The 23,811-nt window shown below is 40.3% G+C and overlaps 2 protein-coding genes across 2 annotated transcripts; one reads left to right on the plus strand and one right to left on the minus strand.

Moving 5' to 3' along the window:
• Nucleotides 1-30: 30 nt before the first annotated feature.
• Nucleotides 31-13,537, minus strand: lrwd1 (leucine-rich repeats and WD repeat domain containing 1). The gene is made up of 15 exons (XM_071542918.1): nt 13,456-13,537; nt 12,026-12,260; nt 11,632-11,751; nt 9,940-10,086; nt 9,275-9,370; nt 7,992-8,375; nt 7,333-7,450; nt 6,201-6,307; nt 4,828-5,038; nt 3,758-3,830; nt 3,106-3,246; nt 2,906-3,009; nt 2,152-2,313; nt 1,284-1,393; nt 31-981 (listed from the first exon to the last, which is right to left on the minus strand). Exons 1-15 carry the CDS (start codon nt 13,533-13,535, stop codon nt 829-831), a joined length of 2,241 nt encoding a protein of 746 aa, XP_071399019.1. The 5' UTR covers nt 13,536-13,537; the 3' UTR covers nt 31-828.
• A 2,348-nt stretch (nt 13,538-15,885) lies between these two features.
• On the plus strand, nt 15,886-20,780 carry alkbh4 (alkB homolog 4, lysine demthylase). The gene is made up of 3 exons (XM_071542953.1): nt 15,886-16,033; nt 17,686-17,874; nt 19,499-20,780. Exons 1-3 carry the CDS (start codon nt 15,887-15,889, stop codon nt 20,018-20,020), a joined length of 858 nt encoding a protein of 285 aa, XP_071399054.1. The 5' UTR covers nt 15,886; the 3' UTR covers nt 20,021-20,780.
• Nucleotides 20,781-23,811: the final 3,031 nt, after the last annotated feature.

The following is a 23,811-nucleotide window of genomic DNA, read 5'->3' on the forward strand; positions in this document are numbered from 1 at the left end:
AACACAACTTGCAACATCAAAACATCCTCATGAAGTTAACATTTCTAGCCTGTTAGTAGGCTATGGAGGAAAAAATATATTTTCTCTACTGAAATGAGTTCCTTGGGAAGACCATAGAAGAATGGTCTTATGGGGGAAAAAATAAAAACAACAAAAAAATTCTGCCTCTCATCCATAGAAGAAGTCTGTATAAGTATGGACCATTCTTCTCACTGCCAAGATAAAGCTAGTGGCCTACTATCACTTAACACTGTGTATGCTAAAGTGTTAGCATGGAGCACTGGAGCCAATGATCTACTGGGGATTTTTGGTGTCTATATTCATCGCTTGATGGCTTAGTTACCAAAAACTCCCTGTATTGCTTTGAGGCACTGCGTCATTTATGCTGAGAACCAGGCTGAGCACTTCTGACATTCTTGAAGGATGCATTGCACTTCTTGGCAGAGCAATACCCTCCAATACAGCCTCATGGAAACTGTTGTTGTCTTTCTTTCTAGTTGACAATTCTCCATCCCCCATTTAATCATCTTGTGTCATACCTAGAAGGAGCAACCTTAAATATTCCCACTCGCTTTAAATATTGCACTTTTGACAATTTCAATTCTATTCCAATCTCTACATGATATATTTTCATGTAGGAAATCGAGACGGTTGTTGTATTCCAATTGAAGAACCAACTAGGCTACTCCCTAGCTTCGGATGGCCCACCACAGTCTTTGTGACACATTGTTTCCAACATTTCGAAGCTCTTTGATGCCTTAGAATCACAGGTTTTTCCGATCCCAAACCTAGGGATCTGCATCACCTCCGTTCTGGAGTACCGGACCATCAGGGGGAGTCCGCCCTCTTCCACACGACCACCATGTTCTTATCGCTGAGGGCCACCAGGTAGCAGAGCTCGGGGTCCATGGCTACGCTGTTGATGGAGGGGCCCTCCACCCGGCCGAGGCCCTTCCTCACCGGGGCCGGCCACTCCAAGACCTGGCAACCCAAAGGACTCGTTAAAGCAGAGAGGCGTGGGGAACGTCTGAGGTTTTCCACTCTTCTTGGTGCATCTTATACACAAAACAAATATTTGGACGGAAGCCTAGTGACATCTGAGGAAGGCTGTGACTAGGTTTCCGTCCAAATATTTGTTTTGGGAATAAGAAGCGGAGCAATTACCAGTGAGCTCTTAGGAGCTGCTAGTGGATTCAAATCGAGAGGCACTTAGCGGCCCGCCAGCTGAAAAACACAAAGAGCGATATCTGGAAAAGAATGGGACATTTAGTAGAGAGCGATACCTCAGTGGGCGCTATGGGCTTCCCACTCTGGAAGCTGCCTTTGAGGAGGTTAGAGACATGGTAGGTCCACAGTCTGCCTCTGTCATCACCACAGACTATGTAGGCGTCCCCTAAGGAGGGACAAGCAAACACACACACACACAGAGCACCATTAGGTTGTGTTCAGATAGGAGGCTTTTTTTCTCCTGCTCAAACACCAAGCTTAGCTGCGAGTGCCGTTTGTCAATAATTAACCAGTCGCTCAATCAATCCAATCAACTGACAATAACTTGCAAGCTGTCTAATTAGTGTAAAAAAAACAGTGTCGCATGTGATCGTGGCCTCAGCTTTTGTTTTGTTCACCAAGACCGACATGCCTCCGACAGCCAAGTCTATGATGGTAGTGAGGCCTAGCGTACTGTAACGCAGCGGTTCTCAACGGGGGGGTCCGGGGACCACCAGGGGTCCTCGAGGGGGTCCCCAGCAAACTGATGAATTGTTAAACTTCACCATTATTTCATTTACAAGAAGTTAACACAATTAGAGAATGTAGAAGAAGGACTGTTTTGATCATAGTTTCACTGTGATCTCTCTACCTACAATACAATACAATCCTACTGCATCCACTGACTAGGCTGCTAAATATGGCCTCCACCAATTTAAACCAATGTGTGTATATGTGTGATAATAGTTTTAGAAGTTGTTCTGCTGTTGCCGGAAATGTAAAATGCCTCACTTCCTGCCAGAGGACCCCCCCAGAATTATCTCACGACCCCCAGTTTGAGAACCACTGGTTTAGAATAGTAGTGACAAAGACTGGGAATATTTGATGTAAACAAATGACAGTTGCAGCCCTGTTGGCCAGTTTATGTGGATGGGATGGACTCACTGGGGCAGGTATTGAGAGCCAGGTAGGGAATCTCGGTGTTGGCCCACTGCAGCTCGGCCAGAACCACAGCGCAGACCGCCCCGGTCTTACTATCAGGCCGCTGGGCCTTGGTCCTGCTCCAGCTCCACAGGTAGATTGATCCCTGCATGTAGCTCTTGGAGGCTAGAAAACAGAGAGAGGTGTAAGGGAGGGACGGAGGAAGTTATGCAAGGTATGTCTTTTTACCATAAAGAAGAAATGAAGAAGGAAGATTAGGGCGTTGTCCACTTAAAGTTCGCTAGGTTGTTACATTGTATTGGTCTGGTTTGTTTCACACCGACTATAATATCAGTTTTTCTGAATTAACGAGATACCTCAAAATCCCAAGAGAAGCTCTCACCTGCATGAAGTAGCCTACGGTTGCAATATCTATATTATCTAAATATTCTATATTACTTAAAGACACAGGTGTCTCCCAATGTTTCAAACCAAAAGCAAAATAAAACTGGATTAAACTAAACAGGCGGGACATGTTTGCTTCCATGAAATCGAGCTCTCAAGTAGGAATGAGAGCTTCTCTTGGGATTTTGAGATATCTCATCTCTCATATCTCAGAAAAACAGAGCAGAATTTTTTTTTTTTCATGAAAACTTCTCTCGTTATCGTTAATTCAGAAAAACAGAGCAGATTTTTTCCCCATATATATATATATATATATATATATATATATATAATAATAATGCCACCAAGGCAGAAGATTAAGAGTCTCACTTACCCACTATGTCATCAGTGAGAAATTTCAGACCATCGATGGTGTGGTAGTGATGGTCCTTGTCCTCCTTCTTATATATGGGGAAAGTAATCTCCATCTCCTCAGACCTGGCAGGAAAAGAAACACGCTATAAGATACTGACTCACATTGATGAGTTTTAGCATAGTTTGGGATTACAGCTTTGTTGTCATGGACAGGCTTACCTCTTCTTGGTGTTGGTGTCGAGTTGTGTGTTGTAGCAGTGCAGGCCTTCCTCACAGGCGGCCAGTAGGTGTGTGCTGGGGGAGGCGGGGGGGAGGCAGATGTGCAGAGGGGTGGCGCCGATCTCCAACACCAGGAGCTGACTGGTGGGACAGACGAGGGGCAAAGTGGTCTTAACGTCAAGGCCTTAAAGGAGCAGTCCACCTCAGATGAAATATACTGTCATTAACATTAACTCCCCCCATGTCAGTAGGAACTCCACTGAAGTTCATATGACCACCGAAACACACAGCGAGTTTTTAGGTTCTATCTATAGGTTGTATCAGAAAAGTCTGAGTAGGCCAAAAAAAAAAAAAAACAAAAAAAAGAATTTGTTGTCTGATAGGCAATCCCTGAACCTGCAGTGTCTCATTAACTGTTTTAATTCTTTGCCAAAGTGAAATATGAACCTGTTATCATTAGTACAGTCCATGTTTTGTTTGGTATTCACAGCCAATTCTTTCACTTGTCTTGGAAACTTATGCATTGAATATGATTATGCATGGACTACATACACACCAAGAATAAACTTTGTGTCTTATGTCACTGGAATTCAAAGTATACCTAGTTACAAAATCAATCTTTAGAGAAAAATGTCAAGGCAAGCATACTCACATGACTTTGAAGTTGTACTTGCTGTCCACTCCACCGATGTCCCACATCACTATCTTGTTATCGTATGATCCCGCTACAGGAGAGGAGTAAAGAAGGGAGATCCAGCTAAAAATCAGAAAACCTCATTTGTGACTTTTTAAGACCTTTACAATGCTACCTGGAATTTAAAAACCCAAATAAAGAAAACAAAGCTGGCAAGCCCGATTGTGTTTAGCAGAACAGATACAGTGCATTAATTAAAGGTTAAATGTGTAATATATCTGCTTTACTGAAACATAATATGACTAGTAAATATCAGCAGGTTCCTGAATGGTAGTGAGTGAAACAACAGCCGGTGCACACTGCTTAGATTTCTGCATTCAAAAACACAGGAGTGGGCTGAGGCTAATGTTTTTGCTGTTTGATGTCCCTCCTACCATGCAAAGGTCCATTCAAAAATCTGGAAATTTGTTTTTGCCTTGCTTATCGGCAAAAAACACACATCGGAAAATATAATTTGAGACTTTATTATTAATCGGTGGGGTGTTCTGGTAAATTCGGCATGTATATGATCCTCCAAACAGCTTGAATTTTAAAGGATCATCCCAATTATGCACCGGCGTTTTTTTTCTGCATTGCCATTCCGCCAGCATGTCGTTCGAAAATCGAAAATCTAAAGACTGGCAAAGGGTCCTTTACATTCTTGTGTCACTGTACCAACTCAAACACTATGGAAATCTAACTTATGAAGGATATGAGAGGCCTGTTTATGAAAGCAGATATATTGAAAACGGGGGCTCACACCAGCGCAAAATAGCCCAGCCACATCCAAACTGCAGGGAGACATCAAGTAACCCATATAGGCTGGAGAACAAAAGCATCTAATCCACCCATTCTAGACTCATTCACTCCTCAAGACTGTGAAGAAAATAACCCAGGCATTAATTGTATCCATATCTCCCCTTAGTGAAAGCAGTCACGATTAGGTCTATCGGTCATCACCATGAATGCCCTATGGGGCCCAGAAGTACAGAAGCTGTACTTGTTATGATCGTGTGTTTTTTTGTCAACAACAGGAAGCCGCGACTCACTGAAGAGGAAGTTCCCGTGGCGGGGGTTGAAGTGGAGGACGGACAGGGCCTTGCGGCTGGCTCGAAACTCCCCGTAGGCCGTGTTGGTTCTCGGGTGGATCAGTTTGACCAGGCCCCTCTTCCCGCCGGCCGCCAGGACGCTGCAGTGCCGTGCCGAGCCGCCGCCTTCCCTGGACATCAACACCGTGGACCAAGCCAGGGAGAAGAACTCCTGGTGGGGGTGGAGGGGTGGGGGGGTTACATTTTAGTGTGCTGACGTCTGCAAAATTCACACTAGCTGCTGTCAGCGCAGGAATTGTGATTAATAATCAGCAGTTAGTTTCTGCTCTGTCAGCATCAGTGGCTGCACTGACATGCAAGCCCAACCCGGCTATTGGCCAGACTCAACATACCGGTTAAGGTCGTATTCAGGTTAATCTATTCACATGAACCTTTGACACCCTGTGATTGAGTCTCCCTGTTACCATGAATACACCAGTTAACAGAATATATAATAGATTGATTGACAGAATGTACTCATAATGCTGTGTGAAGGAGTTTTCACAGACAGTGAAAATCAAAAGTGAAAGCAGTAAGATGTTTCCCTGCCACAGTAACCAATTTAATATGGAAGTAAACCAGGCTTCTTAACCAGGTTTCACATAATAGGAGTATGAACTTAACTGGGCTATGATAACCCACTGGTAACACTTTACAATAAGGGTCACTATTAATGCTTAAAAGCATTAACTAACCCTTAATTAACAGTTAACTAATGTGTCTGGTAATCATTTACTAATGGTGTTCATGTTAACTAAGGTATTAATTTATACATTATTTAATAGTCATCCTTATAAACTATTAAGGGTTATTTAACTATTAACTATTAAGGGTTAGTTAATGCTTATTAAGCATTAACTAACCCTTATTAAGCATTAACTAACCCTTAACTTAGTGACCCTTATTGTAAAGTGTTACCAACCCACTTGTGACGTTTACACGTGTCAAAAACCAGATTAACCATTTTCGACCTGGGCCTATTTTCTTATAATTTCCCATCATACCGATCGATTTTGACCAAAATCTCATCAGTTGCTTCACAAAAGACCTTCTTGTGTCTTGCTTGCCTGGGTGCGGCTCTCCCATAGAGTCCTATATTGCCAATGAACACTAAAAATCAACCCCATAAACACCCAAAGCATGTCTTTTTTTCAACATACTGATGCTCAGTCTGAAATGAGACATGTCGGTAAAAAGATGTAAATCTGGATCCAGGTTGAAAATGGCCGGAGTTTTATTTTGAGAATGAATTCCTCTGTGAACCAATGAAACAAAGACACGTCTCCCCTATAGAGAGATGCTATTCTAGACATTGACAGTGAAGTGGACCGCACCTCTCCGGGGACTTTGTACTTCTTCATCACAATCCCGGTTTCGCAGTCGATCAAGCAGAGAGAGTCTCCTCCGCAGGTAGCGACCAGGCGGCTTCCTCCAGCGCCATCTGATAGAGGAGGAAGAGAGAGAGAGTTTTACTGCTGCTGTTAACGTGTCAGTTAGCATCGGTAATAGGTGAGAAGTTTTTACTGCTTGTGTCAATAGCGGGTTGTAGTTTTCACTGCCAGTAAAAACGACAACCACGTTTTTTATGACTTGTGTCAATAGTGGGGCAAAGCTCTCGGCAGTTCCACTCAGAGCAGCTCATATGGAAAACACAAAAAATTTGAGTTTATATTTATGTACTCCAAATGCACATTTTATATACACTGTATGTTTAGTTTCCATTAGGGCTGGGCAATATATTGATATTATATTGACATCGTGATACGAGACTAGATATCGTCTTAGATTTTGGATATGGTAATATCGTGATATGGCATAAGTGTCTTTTCCTGGTTTTGAAGGCTGCATTACAGTAAAGTGATGTCATTTTCTGAACTTACCAGACTGTTCTAGCTGTTCTATTATTTGCCTTTACCCACTTAGTCATTATATCCACATTACATTATAAATCTCATTGTGTAAATATTCTGTGAATGCACCAATAGTCATCCCTACAATATTGTCGTAATATCGATATCGAGGTATTTGGTCAAAAATATTGTGATATTTGATTTTGTCCATATCGCCCAGCCCTAGTTTCCATCCTGCAATTCAGATATTCTATTGATTTTATAACTTGTTTTAGTTTTTACACCAATTGTACAATTTTTTCACTTCTTTCTGTTTTCCATCTTTTTAAATGTTCAACGTAAAAACAAAATGAATTCAGTAAATGGAAAGTCACCTTCGACTGTTTTGACAAAGACGACGTATTCCCATTTTTCAAACAGAAAGGCCAAGGAGCGTTGGTATTCGCACAACAAGAAAAAAATCATCCCAGCTGAGCCATTTATTTCCAACTCTGCCTTGACTAAATTTAGAATGCAAAGAAAACTGAATGTACAGAATCTGTCAATACCACTATATATATTATATCTGCATCAAACGGTCTTAAATTTGGACCTGATAAAGGTAAGTGTGCCGTACCGGTGGAGTGGTCCAGAGGTGGCTGGAAAGCACAGGCCCACAGCTGGGTGTTGAAGTCCTCGGGACTGTCCTGCTTACTGTGGCACTGCAGGACGTGGAGAGGCTTCAGACACACCGGCTGGTAGAGCGAAGAGAGGAGTCGGACAAAGAGGAGGGTGGAGGGGGGATAGAGAGAAGAGCGATGGGCAAAGAAAATGTCAGAGAAGATGCTCCAAAAAAAGGCAGGTTTGGTGGTCCTACAAACCTCAATAGTTAATGACTGAATTAAAATTTTGGCGTAAACGGTTCCTTTATACCAGTGATTCTCAACCTTTTTCACATCAAGGACCCCTAATTTAGTCCACATTAGGGCCACTGACCCCCATTTGATTAGATTTTGTCTCTTGGACCCAAATATGAGAATATTTTTATTGTTAGATAAGATTGTGTCCAGAATTACAAGTCTATCTTTATTGTAGGTAGAGAGATAACAGTGAAAATATGATTGAAATAGTCTTTTTTTTTCATTCTCTAATTGTGTTAACTTTTTGTAAATTAAATAATGCTGAAGTTTAACAATTCATCGATTTGCTGGGGACCCCCTGGAACCCCCTCACGGACCCATGGTGGTCCCCGGACCCCACGTTGAGAACCACTGCTTTATACGCCGTACACCCTACCTGCGTCTTGTCGCAGCTCTTCAGTCCGCGCAGCATGTCGGCGTCTCTCTGCGGCCCCGTGGCTTTGGCGTCCTTTTTGGCGGCACCCTGGGGTCCGTCCTCTTTGGGCTGCTGAGCTCTCGATCCTCTCCCGGGCGTCCCTGCCCCCGCCGGCCGTCCTCTAACGGGGGTGAGAGAGGGCCGGAGCGCCTTGCCGGGGCTGCTCCTGGTCGCGTCGGCCTGGGCTTGTTTCCTAGGAGTGAGCTGGAGGCGGCTGGATTTGCGGGGGGAGTCCTCGGCCCGGGGCGCAGGGGGATCCGCTCTGGTCTTTTTGCGGGGGGTCAGGCTCGTGTTGGCGTCGACCGCCGAAGAGGCTTGCTTCCTCTTGACGGGTGTGGTGGCATTCTGAATGACAGGGCAAATACTACATATCAGGAACCTATCTGTAAACAAACTCAAGGACCATTCAGAATTTCCTGATAACATAGCAGGCCTTGATTTCTAACAGATACGATGCCTTCAGAAAGTACTCAACCTCCTTGACTTTGTCTGCAATTGGTGGTGTTGCAGAATTCACAATGGATTGAGATTTACAGTCTACAGAAAATACCCCATGGTGAAAAAACATGATAACCTTTGCAAAATTTAGCAAATTTACTGAAAATAAAATACAGATATCTCTCATTTATTTTAAGTATTCAACCTCTGCATAGAAGCACTTGACACAATATTTATGCTTTCCGTATACTTATACATACGGAAGAGGATTAGGGCCATATGTGAAAAATTTATTTGAGTTCTGAGTTTAAAGTCAGAATTCTGAGAATAAAGTCAGAATTCTGACTTTAAACTCAGAATTCTGACTTTATTCTCAGAATTCTGACTTTAAACTCAGAACTCAAATACATTTTTCACATGTGGCCCTAATCCTCTTCCATATATACATGATGTGCCCTTGTTAGTAGAATATTTGGGTAAAAATGCATAATTTCAATCACCGATCAGATTGGTGCATCCCTACTTATTAACTCAAAATATTTCAGCTTTTAATTTTTTCTTAATTAGTAAATATCTGTCAATCTAATTTGACATTATGAGTTTGTAGATTAGTGACAAAAAAAAAATCCAACTTTTATCCATTTTGAATTCCAGCTGTAACACCACAAAATGTGGAAAAAGCCAATAGGGTTCAATACTTTGTGATGGCACCGCATAGATCATGGACAACAAAAAACATCCTGCTGGGTTTGATTACCAACATATGACATATGTGTGTTAAAGCGTGGCATCTCCTGAAATCTTACACAGTTTTCCTTTGTGACAGTAGGCTGTTTGCTCTCTTTGTTTTCTTCCTTTTGCTCCGTCAGAGAGCACAGATACTCCTTAGCAATCATCTCCACCTAAGAACCAAAGAATAGAAACAGCTACTAAAAACCAAGAATGAATACATGAACTACATTGGGGTATCTGCAGGTGTGGGAAAGTGAAATTTAAGACTTTTTAATGCAACCTGAAATTGGATTTAATACAAATTTAACAACCAAAATAGGAAAAAAAGAAAACCGTTATGACTGAATATAGCAAGTTAAACTTCTGAAATTATAAATGGGCAATATAAGAAAAAAGGACTCCAGGAAACTAAATGTTTAGGGACATGAGGTCCAACATGTTTGGCATATTGCACTAATCCTCTTCTGTATCAATCTAGTGGACATGAATTAACCCCAATTAAAGATAAACCTGCATTACAAGGTTTACATTACATTTAGACAGAAATTAAGAAATCTAATTACTGCACTTGATGCTTTTTAAGGCTTTAAATTTAGATTATTGAAGCCTTTCATACTTTTTAAGAACATGCAGATACCCTGCACTACTACAGGCACAATGCAAGCCACTTGTAATACAGTGTTGAGCCTGTGAGAAAATGTTAGAATTATATATTTTTTAAAAAGTGTCCTAAACTTACCCTCCATTTGGTGTAGTCGCTGACTGAACTGGGTCCAAATTTAATCTGGTGACGGGCGGTGTTGACAAAGTCTTTCTCCAAGTTGGCCATTTTCTCTGGTGTGAGGGGATCCGGGAGGCAGAAGCTTTTCTCCCACAGTGCAACGACCTATTAACCAAAGACAGAAAACATTACAGACCCAAAATATCAGACGTGAAATTACATTTTAAACACACTAGTTTAGAACAAGGGACTTATTTCTTCTTTGGTGTTAACTCAGGGTTCCCGATGTGGCCCTGATTTAAAATTCCATGGCTTTTTTTTAGCTAACTAACTCCATGACCTAAAAGAATTTCATTCATCACTGGTTTGTTATGTTTTCCTAAAGGGCTTTAACAGTCTGGTTTCCACTCCAGTTGGGAGGAAAATCTAATGCAATGTGTAAAACAAGTTGGAAAATACATTCTGCTAAATTATGCGAAAGTCACAATATCAGAAATGAAGTTACATTTTAAGCAAACTGAACGATACAACAGGTATTGCCTAGGGTAGTGGTTCCCAACCTGGGGATCCCAACCCCCACTAGGGGGTGCCAAAGCACCACGGGGGGTCGCGAAGCCCTCTTGATTTTAAGGGTGTAAGAATTTTTATATATATATATAAAATATACATGTCTCAGCATTTAATTCACTTCTGTGAAGAAGACAACTACATTTAAGGGTTATTTTAGAAGTTTATTTATTTAGAAGAAGAAGAAAAAAAAGATAAGGCCGTGTGTAGACGTGGACATCAGCAGTATTCACAGAGCTAAGCTAGCAGAGCAAACTGGCTAAATTACCTGGTCCTGTAAGTACAGAAAAATTTTTGCTTTTTGCTTTTTCTGCTTGGACTATTAAAACGTATGTCAGATAGTGAAATTAAAAGAAAATCATAATACAGACAAAGAATTGTGTTCCTAAAAATATATGGAAAAATCGTCTGACACATTGCAATATCCACAGGAAATAATCTGTTCAGAATTTTATACAAATTGCTAATTTTACACTTCACTATTTAGGTTCACTGTACAGTTCATTGTTCTGTGCTGTTATTGTTTTTTTATGCAATGAATATAATGAAATATACATAAAGATATTTCAAAAGAAGTAGGCTACTTTTCCCCTTTTTTGTAATTGTATGTGGGTGGGGGGCGTCAGTGTATACAATGGTAAAATAGGGGTCCCTTAAGAAAAAGGTTGGGAACCACTGGCCTAGGGGACTCAGGCTAGGCCTTATCCTATGGCGGCCATGTTGAATTTATTGAATTTATGAGCCCGGCTGTCTCCTACTGTTGTGTTCCATCATGCGAAAGCTGGAAATCGAACATTTCTCATTTCACAGATTACCCACAGAAAAATGTATTAGAAAATAATGGATCTAAAAAATTTAGAGGTTTATGGTTATATGTTTGGCCCACTATGGCTAGCTACGGGAATCTAAAGTAAGCTAAACTAGCCAACTAGCTAGTGAGCTAGCCAACATCCCTGCTAAATTCAAGCAGTCGTAGCTGTTGTTCCCGAGATTGCTAGTTAATTTGATAACTGTTAGGTCTACCTCAGGTCCTCACATATGTGTTGAAGTAACACTAGTTTTATATACATGCTAGTACTCCGGGTAGTTTCCCCACCACAAGTGTTCAAAATGGCCGCCGTAAACATGAGGCAAATTCCATACCCTGGTCCTTAGGTTCTCAGTGTAGACGTAGCGCAAGTGGTTGGCGGTGGTGGTGACATCTTTCCCATTGTAAATCCTCAGCTTGGGCAACAGCACCATCAGCTTGTAATTATCACTCACCTGAGGAAGAAGTACAACCTTAGCAATGCAGTCCCAATGGTCTTTAAGGGTTAATGACCAAGGCCTAGTGAGTTGTTGTGCAATAATGTCACCAGTACTGCACCAGAACCCACCACCACAAGGTCCTTATTGTCTATATTGAAGCTCTAATCCAGACTTTTCCCCCAATACATTCTACATAACGTGTTGAAATTGTTGGTTATGTCGTATTACTATTTGCAACCCCAGAAAACAGTCTAATAAAAGGCAATAAAGTGCGTTAGCTGCTCCTCACAGTGATATAAATGTTGTCCTCCATCTTGAGCTCTTCCAGACCGGTCAGAGAGTCCAGAGTGGTAACGTCCTCCATCTGGTTGTCGGTGAGGTCCAGGGACCGAAGCCCCGGCAGCTCCAGGCCCCGGGGCAGCTCCTGCAGGCTGTTCCCGGACAGATCCCACCGCTCCAGGGACCGGAGGCGGGAGAGCAGCCGCACCGGCAAGTCCTTGACCTTCAGCCCTAACCTGGACAGACTTGTAGAGACGACATTATCCGGGTTAAGTACGACAACAACACGAGCCGCAAACGTTCGTGTAGGTGTTCAGCATCCTCGGCCGCAACTTCTCTTTCCGTTTCAAAATATATTCCGTCAACACTGGAGTAACCGCTGGGGTTCCTCGATCATTTCCTCAACAATATCAAAGAAAAATCGCCCGAATTTTCAGAAAAGCATTCATTTTTACCTGTAACCTCTGTTTACATAGCTTTGATACGACTTCCTATGTGTATACTATGTATTTATGTCATAAATAATTTATGTCAACCTAAACAAAGGTGAATTTACCCTATTTCTGCAAATGTATGTATGTATGTATGTAAACCTTTATTTATACAGGGAGGGCCATTGAGAGCAAGCTCTCTTTTTCAAGGACGCCCTGATTACAGCATAAGATAAAAAAACACATTACAAACATTACAGTACAAAAAAAACAAAAAAAAAACAAAAAAACAAAAAAAAACATAAAACAATATAAAATCACAAATAACAACAAGACTATAAGAAGCACGTGCAATCCCCACATAATGCATCCTCTAAAAGCGCCCTGAAATTCTCCATAGAGACAAATCGGTCCAGTTTAAGAGAGTCCTGCAGCATATTCCATCTATCAGGAGTGTTAAAAACTGAAAGCGGTCCTTCCTGCCTCACTGTTCATACGTGGTGTGTCTAATCTAATGTGTGTCTGTGAGCGAGTATGATCCCCTGTAGCACTGAAACTCAAGAGCGAGGACAAATACAGTGGAAGCTTGCTTTGGTTAGGTGTTCCACATGGGTCTGAAATGAAAGCCTATTGTCTAGCCAAATGCCCAAATATTTATAAGAATCAACAATTTCAATTTGCGCACCCTGCAGAGTATGAATACCTATACTGGCAAATTAAAGACTTTGCGGTGGAAATGGTTCATATTGGTGGTTTTCGCATAACACGCATCATCATCCAAGTAGGGATATGGGCCGTTTCAAGGAATTGAAATCATGTTCAAATATAGGGCTGAACGAATTTGAAAAAATATCTAATTGCAATTATTTTGACTGATATTGCAATTGCGATATGATTTGCGATATTAGAGGGAATTATCATTTTTACATCATTATTCTCATTTTCAGACCATAAAGCTGGCATTTCTCATTGCAATACCTTTCCTGAAGGAGAAGAAAAACGCACTTACTTCAGTGTTTTGATTTGCTCCAGTTTGTTGGTGTTTGGAGAGCCTTTCTCCAATAGAAGCTTCTCAGTTATTTTCTCCATTGCTTTGCTATAGGCAGAAACAGAGTTTAAAAAAATATACGATTAGTGGAGGAGGCTCAACTACAAAGTAAGCCTATTTAAAACTAGTTTGTTCCGATCTAAGAGAGAGAGTGTTGCATGTATATATGTAAATCTGTGTACATTTCCTTGCTTTTTGTAATGAAAAACACAAAAAAGAAACTGCCAGAAGTAGATAAACAATATAAATGGGAGGATTAAAATGTTATAACAAAGAGATTTGATCGACTTTATACATTTACATCCTACCAAAGAGTCCACATGCTGATGTTGCAGGTCAATGTGGAACAATTAGCACAAAGGGTTTTCTTCTTCTGTAAAGTCCTTTGAGACATGCATGTGGTAAAGGGCTAAACTTGAACTTGATATCAGGAAAATAAAATATCAAAGTTGTATATTGTTGTATATGTACATCAATCTAAAAACTGCTGCAAATACTGTCATGGGGAAATATGGCTATTTAGTGGCCCTAGTTTTCTATTGTCTCTTGTCTTATAAGCGAGGAAGCTTTTTTGAATGGAGTTTGGCGTGATGTTCTCTCCAAACAATGGGGGAACTTTATGCCACTGGAGAGCTCAGGGGCCGTTAGTGGAAAGTAAAAGAAAATAACACCCAAACATTTCAGTCGAAACTGTGTGCCAACATCTTTTGTAGCTAGAGCAACTCGGGTATTTCAACCTGAGACCAGAGTTCTCAACGGAAAAACTAGTTTCAAATCAAGGCAAACTAGTTATTTTCTGACGATAACTTAATGTTTTCATCCGGACTCGTTAGCCAAACATTAGCTTTTGGAACTAGTAACGTTACTTGTAAACATCTGCTTTAAGCTACACCCGGTTACCTTTAGTGAACACAATGTTATTAGCTACCCATATTAATACACTATTTATTCATTTGTTACAAAGAACAGTGAGACAACAAACTGTACTTGAGGTTAGCCACGTTGGAAGCACTACCACTTGTTTGTATGTAATTTACCAAGGTTAATACATCTTCACACAACATATCCAGTACTCTCAGCTTTTAGTGCATACCCAAATCATATAACTACACGTGTAAGTACCGTTTAGGATATTTATTAAGTTATTAACCCACACTTCTACAACTTAAGTTACTCACCGGTGCTGCAGCAGAAACCCAAGTAAGAAGCAGAAACCAAGCTTTCCCGGGGAAACTCTGCGCAGGCCTCTGACGTGCTTCCGGTAGGAGGTGCTATGCTAATTGGGCGTTTAGCCCCCTAAACTTGTCTTACAGGTTCAGCCAGGCTGTTCTTGCTGTGTTATGGTTAGATTTGCTTTGTTCTCTCTGTTGATTTGCCAGCTAGCCAAAGAGCATCAGGCTTTATATATTGCTATTTACAATTCAGATTTAGATAAACTTATATATTTACTTATACTTACACTTACATATAGAACATATGTTTCCTATTGAGTAATACATTTGTAAGTAGTAACCACAGAACTTGAATGGATCCATTCAAGTTCTGTGGTAGTAACAATTGTATGTAAATCCATAAATGTTGGTAATCTAATTCTTTCCCCTACTTCTCACTTAAGGTGTTGAACTTTTCAGTAACATTAGCCTACATTACTCCACAATTGTTTATTCAGTGTTATTGCTTTTATTATTTAATTATTTACAATTTCTACTATAATTATTTCTTAGTTATTTCTGTATCCTAATTGTGTGCAGATATTCTATTTTCTTTATCCCTGCTGACTCCGATTAATTTTGCTGCTGCAACAACAAAATTTCCACACAGGGATAAAAAAAAAAAATCGTATTTTATTTGAAAATAATAATGGCATCTTCAATTCATCATTATTTCCATCACAAGGGTGAGAGACCAGCAAAACAAATGGGATGCAATTGACAGTTTCATTGTTATTTTCATGCTTATTTTGTGAGACAGATATTTAAGACCACAAGCAATTAAAACTGAATACCATTTGGCCACAAGATGAAGTCAGCAGGGTTTAATGGCTTTGAGCCACGAAGGCAGACCAATGTGTGCTGTACTTGATTCTTCTTAAACCAAGCCTATAGGAAGACAACATTTTATTAAAGCCTATTTTTGACAAGTCATTATTTGCTGCAATGGCATTTTGTCAAGATTTCCACCTTGGTTTTATATTGACTGATTTGGACTCAAGGTGTAGTCTAAGTAAATAAAGAAACATTTTGAGCCTGTTCGAGCCAGAACTTTGGTCATAAATATGAATTGACTGCAACATCGCCTGTAAGACAATATTCAGGGCTTACTTGCCCTATGAGATTGAGGAAATGACGTGTTTCTCAAAGCGGAAACGCATGGGAGCTTGTGTATGAAGAAGATGAGAGATTATTTTACAGTAGCTCACATAATGATGGCTTCAGATAGTAATGAAGGTGTTATTATATGTGCTTGCAAAGGCATCCGAACTTGTCTTCTATGTGAGGAGTTTAAGGGAAAAGGACAATTAAAGGAGGCTGGACCACAGGTAAATATTTGTCATTTGCTGAATGCTAACTTAGCCGAGTGCTAACTTATATCTCTCATATGTTTCAGGATACACACGTAGCTGTCATATCTTTTACAGACCTCACGCTATTTATTTACCTGCATATCGTATTTTGTATTTTGTATAGCCTACCCTTCAGTACATTACATCCCCTTTCTTACTTTTGTTCTTTACGTCTTCAACAAAAATATAGGTATTGCCAACATGCACAACTCATTGTTGGCTTTCAGTTGCACAACCTTATTCAATAAAATACAGAGGTGAGACCAAGTCAACTTTGCTCGAGTCCCAAGTCAGTGTCAAGTCTTGAGGCACAAGTCTCAAGTCAAGTCCCAAGTCTAAATGTAGGCTAGATTACCAAGTCAAGTCCAAGTCAAGTCCATGTCATTAATGTGAAGTCTCAAGTCTAAACGTAGAACACCAAGTCAAGTCAGAACAAATCAAGAGTCCAGTATCAATTTAATATCACAAAGAAAACTAAATATCTAGGACTTTTCAATGCAATACGGATTTAATAGGATACAAACTTGGTAAGAGCATCATGAGTTTGATTTCTAGAATCAGTTTCAACTTCAATAAATTCAATCATTCCATACAAATTCAAAAATTTAAATTCAGTCGTCTGCTGGAACAAATCTCATCACTTTCAATCTAAGTCATTTACACAAACACAAGATCTCAAGTCAAGACTTTAGAAACCTTTTCAAGTCGTCAGAGTCAAGTCCCAAGTCACCAGAACCCAAGTCAAGTCTCAAGCAATTAAAATTGTGACTCCAGTCTGACTTGAGCCACGTGACTCAAGTCCCCACCTCTAAAATAAAAACCTTCTCAATGCCTTCCAGCTCACATTTCTAATACAGCATAGCAGTGTAACTGTGCCTTTGCAACACTTACTGTCTGACCTGTTTATGTACACTTATTTAACATGAACTGATGTCTCAGTCTCGGCATAAGTAAATGTTCAGTCAATTCGATTCGGTCTTTGTATCTGACTGGAATCTTAACTTGTCTTCTGAGGTTTTGTGTGACTGTGACTGACTTTAAGGCGTGTCTTTGCTTTGAGTATTTGGTGTGTATGTAAGCTGTTCAGTGTCACTTGTATTAGTGTCTTTCATGCCTGTATCGTGATATATGACAATGTCTTGTGCGTCACTGGGTAGGAATTCCCTCTGGCCTGTCTGCGGTAGATGCTTCTGCCTTCTGTCGGTTTTTCTCTTTCAAAATGTCTTCTTCTACATAACTGACAACATGAGGGATTCACTTTACTCTGCCACGTACTGATGGAACATTATATAGCAAGATTTAAAACTTTTGACCTTTGCACTCACAGGTGGGTTTTTTTGCCCAGTGGCGCCATCCTGTGGCCAAAACATGCCCTAAGCTTCAGTCTTCCTCTGATATCCAGTGAGTTGAATCTAGGCCTATTTGCTGACATGACATTGCGGTCTGCGCCAGGGTCCAGTTTGAATGTCACATCCTCCTGTTTCTTTTCAGACTCGTAGTCCATTTATGTGTCTTATGTTCTTATGCTCAGCCACATCTGCTGCTCCACATCTTTTGTACTGACCAGCAGCAAACAATTAGTCAGATTGTGCTTTGTAAGCTGTAAACATATACATTTTTCCACTTAGGTTGTGCATCATTTCCTCTACGATCCTGTGTTGAGGTTAGCCGTGCGCCAAGACGGCGAGCCTGCCTCTTTCCCCTTTCCCGGCGTCTTCCTGTGGGAAAACTTCATATCGGAAGAGGAGGAGAAGGAGCTGATAAGCAAGATGGACCGAGACGTGTGGAACCAGTCCCAGTCTGGTCGAAGGAAACAGGTTAGGCTATATGTCATGGGCATGTACCTGCAAAAGAGATAGTCTTCAGCCTTTCATACTCCTTCCACCTTTTACACATAAGCCTTCCTACATATTTTCTTACATTTGTACTCTAATATCGCGAATCAGTCAAAATAATCGCAATTAGATATTTTTTCAAAATTTTTCAGCCCTACTTGTATTATGAAATTTTAGTACATTTCTAACATTATTACTTGTCACTTTCTTACTTTCTGTTTTTTTCTACTGAATATATACCTACTCTTCATACTCTTCATACTTACTATTCATACTCCTTTTACCTTTCAGCTTTTACAAAATAGCCTTCCTACTCTTATAGTATTCAAACTCTTTCCACCTTCCAGCTGTTACACATAAGCCTTCCTACATATTTTCTTACCTTTGTACTTGTTACTATTATTAAATTTTAGTACATTTCTAACATTATTACTTGTCACTTTCTTACTTTCTGTTTTTTTTCTACTGAATATATACCTGCATGTACCTGCAATGTGACTGTGCCCAAGGGTGCCTGCGTGTCTGAGGGTGTGATCACACCTACAGTTTGTTTTCTTTGGTCTGAACCATAGTGGAAAAGTTTACTCTGTTGTTTCTGTGTGTTTGGTTTGTTTAGGTTCACACTGCCCAATTACAAGTGGATCAGGGCTGTAGTATACCTTTTCTGGTGATCATGCCAGTTAAGAACACATGAAGAAATAGATGTATATGAGCATCAGTCCAGACTGCTGGCTATCAGATCAGTCAACATCTGTCTCTTTATAACCCAAAAAAGTTGTATTTTGGGGTTGTTTCCTGTAGTTGGTTCGGATTACGTTCTTCAGGGTTCCTACGCAGGTCTGGAATGTCTGGAAAAGTATTAAAAATGAATTTGATCATTTCCAGATCTTGAATAGTTTGGGAATTTGAAAAAAATGTCTGGAAAAGTATGGAAAATGTTGCGGTTCAGGTCCGATACACACATCATTCTAGCTTTTATGTTGTTGTAGACCCACTTTGAGTCCACAGTTTTTGTTGATGTGAAGAATAATGTTCAGATAGAGGGACGCTCTTATTACCCAGCCGCTGTCAGCATGTATTATATCAAATACCGACCAAAATCAAATCCAGTCAAGAACATAGGGTCTGGGAAAAATATGGAATTTTAAAATGGAAACCGTGTAGGAACCCTGCCAATCATCTCACATATTCGGATTTTTGTCGCTGTGAAGAACAATCTTCATATATGACCTAGTTAGCAGGGGCAAGATGTCTATCTGCGTAAACCATATTGAACACAAGACAAAATCTTCAAAACAAATCAAGGTCTGGAAAAAGTATGGAATTTTTTAATTGAAAATGTGTAGGAACCATGGTTCTTACTCCTCATAAACCGCACCACAGTTCACTTGAGAGAGGACTGAGACTCACATTTTCAGGTTTTTCGATGTGGATATTTGGTGCCACCCAAATTCGAATCAAACCAAAGGAGTAAATGCGTCAGAGTTTGAGTGAACCGCTCCAAACATACTTGGTGTGAGCGCACCCTAAACTGCAAGGTCACTTTTCACTCCAAATCCAACTCACACATGAAATAAACGAAAATTCTGCTCCTATATTATTACAGGACTTTGGCCCGAAGGTGAACTTCAAGAAACGGAAAGTGCGCTTCGGCGGCTTCAGCGGACTGCCCGGACTGAGCCGAGACCTGGTGGTCCGGATGCAGCGGGAGCCGACTCTAGCTGGCTTCCGGCCGGTGGAACAGTGCAACCTGGATTACCATCCCGAGCGGGGTTCCGCCATCGACCCGCACCTGGACGACTCCTGGCTGTGGGGAGAACGCCTGGTCACCGTTAATATGTTGTCAGACACCACGCTCGCGATGTCCCTCGAACAGGGTCTGGCAGAGCTGGGACTAGCGGAAGAAGTCCGGGTAGCCGTGCGTCTCCCTCGTCGATCTCTGGTGGTGTTGCAGGGCGAGGCGAGGCACAGATGGAAACACGCCATCCACAGGAAAGACATTCGCGGACGCAGAGTTTGCAGCACCTACAGAGAGCTGTCTGCAGAGTTCCTACCTGGGGGACAGCAGGCAGAGCTGGGAGCTCAGCTGTTAAACATTGCTCTGAGTTTCCAGGGGACTCCGGTATAGGCTGACTTCTCTGACGTCTTGGACATATCTCGATCTTGTGCCTTTTCGACTCAGATTTGTCTTGGATTGGATTGGACTATTGGATTTTGACTTTTGACTGATTTTCAAAGATACATTTTTCTCCACCTGATTCTCCTTCACTAATTCAAGGAGCTAGTGCAGTGCCCGTTCAAAACATGCCTGTTCGGAACGGGCCGATTGCTTGGCCTTCCGGTATCGCTGCTTGCAGCTTTCTCGAAAACCGCTCATCCAAACAACTTCACACTCGACACTGCGCTTCCAGTCGCTTGCTTTGAGCCCCGATGCTGCACAGAGAGCTGTTCGCTTGTTTATTCAGAGTTTATTAATATTGGACGTGTCCAATCCGACACTGCACATCCTTGGGTCCCCAGCAATACACCCGCCAAGTGTGAAGTAGATCGGACGAACGGTTCTCGAGATGTGCGAAGGACACACATACAGACAGAGATTCCTTGCTTTATAGTATGGTTACACCTGTGTATACTATGGAATGGTCCTCAAACTTCTATGCATTAATTAGTCCAAGTCATATGTGTTGATGTGATCATATGGGTGGATGGATGTTGAAGGGTATTGGCCTTATTCACACTGTCAATCTGTCCTACTGTTGTGAACCAAGATGCATCATACAAACATTTAGTGTTTCACAGATTCACAGTGAACTAGAAATAACCGCCTCGCGGTTGTATGCCTCCGCCAATAAACTTTGTTTTATCATTGCGAGGACAGTCTTTATTTATTGAACATACATAATTAATGTGATTATTAGGTCAACTTAAAGGATTTTGGTGTCTGCAAAAGTAAGTGACAGCACTTCCACCGTTTTCGTAGAATGACCCAAGATCGTTCTCAGCTACAAGTAGCTGGTTCTCAGCTACAGGTAAGCAAAACATTATGATGTCACAGTAAAGTTGACCTTTGAACTTTTGGATGTAAAATGTCATCACTTCATCATTTTATCCTATTGGACTTTTGTGTGAAATTTTGTCATAATTAGCGTATGAATTCTTGAGTTATGGCCAAAAACGTCTTTTGTGAGGTCACAGTGACCTTGACCTTTGATCTTTGACCACCAAATTCTAATCAGTTCATCCTTGAGTCCAAGTGGACGTTTGTGCCAAATGTGATGAAACGTAATGCCTCCGCACTGGAGGCATAAAACCATATTAGCCCCTGTGAGATGGAGCGTACACAACTCACTTTACATCACACTTTGTATGTTTAGTGTAAATATATATTAATATATTAGTGACTGAGATCTTAGGAGGAAGGAGAACAACAGGTAAATACACATGGACATTGACAAGAATTTTAATTCTTGTCAATCTGAGTATGTACAATCTGAGTATGTACAATTTTGTGATGTTCCATCAATAATCTATGTGCTTTTCACTGTATTACTTTTATTGCAAATTGAATATATTTTAGGTGAAGTTCTACTTGAGCACATTATTACTGGAGAGGAACAGCTTCCATGACATTCTTGCAGAAAATAACTAGACTTGCTTTTTATCTAATATATTCTGGTATCTATTTATTTCTATCTATTTTATGTGTGCTACCACTTGCCACTGTAAAGAACCTGTTTTCCCACAGGAATTATTAAAGTTTCACCTCTTTTAATATGGTGGAGATTGTAAATGCATGTCCTCCCACTTGTAAAAATGTCCAACCAGCACAGAAATGTCAACACACTTGGTATGAAGAGTGTATAAAGTGCTTTCAGTAAAACAAACGCAATGAATAATGTGTCATCGCATAGATCCTAAATCATTTTCAAATGTTTAAAATGTCATGGCAAGTCATAGCTAATTATAACTAAACTACTTCTCTAAAATCTTGTGGTTGACATTACAATGTTAAACTAGAGGACTAATCTGTTTACCCTCCGTTCAGCCAATTTCCAATGTGAAATGTTCTTTTTTTTTGCCCAAGGTAAGGAAAATAAAATGAGGTTGTTTTGTGTAACATGTGCTTGCAAAATATGAATGCTGACCTCTTCCTTATTTTCACTTGCTCTTTTTGCTCCCTCAACATCAAAATAGCAAATAATAATAAAATATATAGTTTCAAAAAGGTGTAGGCTATTTTATGTTTTAGGTTGCAGCTACCTCTTCCAAACACTTTCCAGCAGGGGTAGAAGGCCAGGCCAGGCCACTGCTGTGTGAATCATAAGGAATTACTTTATTGTACTTCCCATTATTAACTGTTTGGAGTTCATCTAGGATAAGTTGCAATATCACACTCCACATTTTGTGTCAATGGTTTCCATGACAGACACAAATTCTAACATGAACCCATATGCTAACCCATGCTATGCAATGACTAAATGAGAAATACAAATTTGACTTATTTTGTAAGTTTATTTGTGAGCAAGTCATTCAAAAGTGGATAGACCTTTTTAAATTAGGCTAACGTTACTACTACTAGCATAACTACTACTACTACCATTTATAGCATAACTACTACTACTACTGCTTATAGTATACTACTTCTAAATAGAGATAAAAGACCTTTATTTTGTTCTTTTTTTGTAACTTTCTTTCTTTTATCACTAGCACAATTACTACTAGTGACTACTATTACTACTACTACTAGCATAACTACTACTACTACTACTACTAGCATAACTACTACTACTTTGAGCATAACTACTACTACTACTACTAGCACAATTACTACTAGCTACTACTACGCTACTTCTAGCATAACTACTACTACTAGCACAATTACTACTAGCTACTACTAGACTACTTATAGCATAACTACTACTACTAGCACAAATACTACTAGCTACAACTACTACTACTTAAAGCTAACTAACAATAAAAATATTCTCAGATTTGGGTTTGAGAGACAAAGTGTTATCAAATGGGGGTCCGGGGCCCAAATGCGGACTAAATTAGGGGTCCTTGACATGAAAACGGTTGAGAATCACTGTCATAAACAAACGGCAAACAACCACCAATACAAAGAAAGTACAATTATGTTTCTAGACGAGCATTAATTTATGTATCCGTGTAGAACTTACATCAGTTTCATACTACTTATTATGTTACATTATATTAATTTATACAAATTCTTGTCAGCAAAAGGTGATAAACTCCTTTCCACAAATAACACAGTTTGGGGATCATATGGGGATGCAGATGAGTGAATGTCCCCCCTCATTTATTTTTTTTCCAATCCCCCCCCCCCCCCCCCCCCCCCCCCCCGAAATATAATAAACAAATCAATGAGGTGTGACACTGTTGCTATCCAAAATAATCATCTGTTTAATAGTATTTGTTTATTTTATTTTTTTATGCAGACGACCAGATGACAGAACAATAATCTAGATCAGTGGTTCTCAATGTGGGGTCCGGGGACCACCGGGGGTCCTTGAGGGGACCAGGGGGTCCACAGCAAATTTATGAATTGTTAAACTTCAGCATTATTTCATTTACAAGTTAACACTATTAGAGAATGTAAAAGAAATGTAGACTATTTGGATCATAGTTTCACTGTTATATCTCTACCTACAATAGAGATAGTAATAGAATTCTAGACAAAATCATATCTAACAATAAAAATATTTGGGTCAAATGGGGGTCCATGGCCCTAATGTGGACCACATTAGGGGTCCGTGACATTTTAGTCACAATATTGTCCATGTGATCAGTCCATGCTAGTCATCCCAAGCAATTTGATTTTCTTAACCTGCTGAATAGATTAATTTGCAACTTTCAGTTCTAGTTTTGGATCACTTGACAAACCATGTCTGGATCCAA

This window comes from Centroberyx affinis, unplaced genomic scaffold, assembly GCF_046629955.1.
Source record: "Centroberyx affinis isolate AG114_WGS23_722 - 3 ecotype Tasmania unplaced genomic scaffold, CSIRO-AGI_Caff_v1 ptg000233l_1, whole genome shotgun sequence".
NCBI lineage: Eukaryota > Metazoa > Chordata > Actinopteri > Beryciformes > Berycidae > Centroberyx > Centroberyx affinis.

What these genes read in the sequence shown, in the direction of transcription:
- alkbh4 (XM_071542953.1), top strand. Translation starts at nt 15,887, where the DNA reads ATGAGAGATTATTTTACAGTAGCTCACATAATGATGGCTTCAGATAGT. An exon ending in TAAAGGAGGCTGGACCACAG is followed by an intron (nt 16,034 to 17,685) that starts GTAAATATTTGT and finishes TTTTCCACTTAG; the next exon opens with GTTGTGCATCATTTCCTCTA. An exon ending in AGTCTGGTCGAAGGAAACAG is followed by an intron (nt 17,875 to 19,498) that starts GTTAGGCTATAT and finishes ATATTATTACAG; the next exon opens with GACTTTGGCCCGAAGGTGAA.
- lrwd1 (XM_071542918.1), bottom strand. Translation starts at nt 13,535, where the DNA reads ATGGAGAAAATAACTGAGAAGCTTCTATTGGAGAAAGGCTCTCCAAAC. An exon ending in AGGACAACATTTATATCACT is followed by an intron (nt 11,752 to 12,025) that starts GTGAGGAGCAGC and finishes CTTCTTCCTCAG; the next exon opens with GTGAGTGATAATTACAAGCT. An exon ending in GCGACTACACCAAATGGAGG is followed by an intron (nt 9,371 to 9,939) that starts GTAAGTTTAGGA and finishes TTTGGTTCTTAG; the next exon opens with GTGGAGATGATTGCTAAGGA.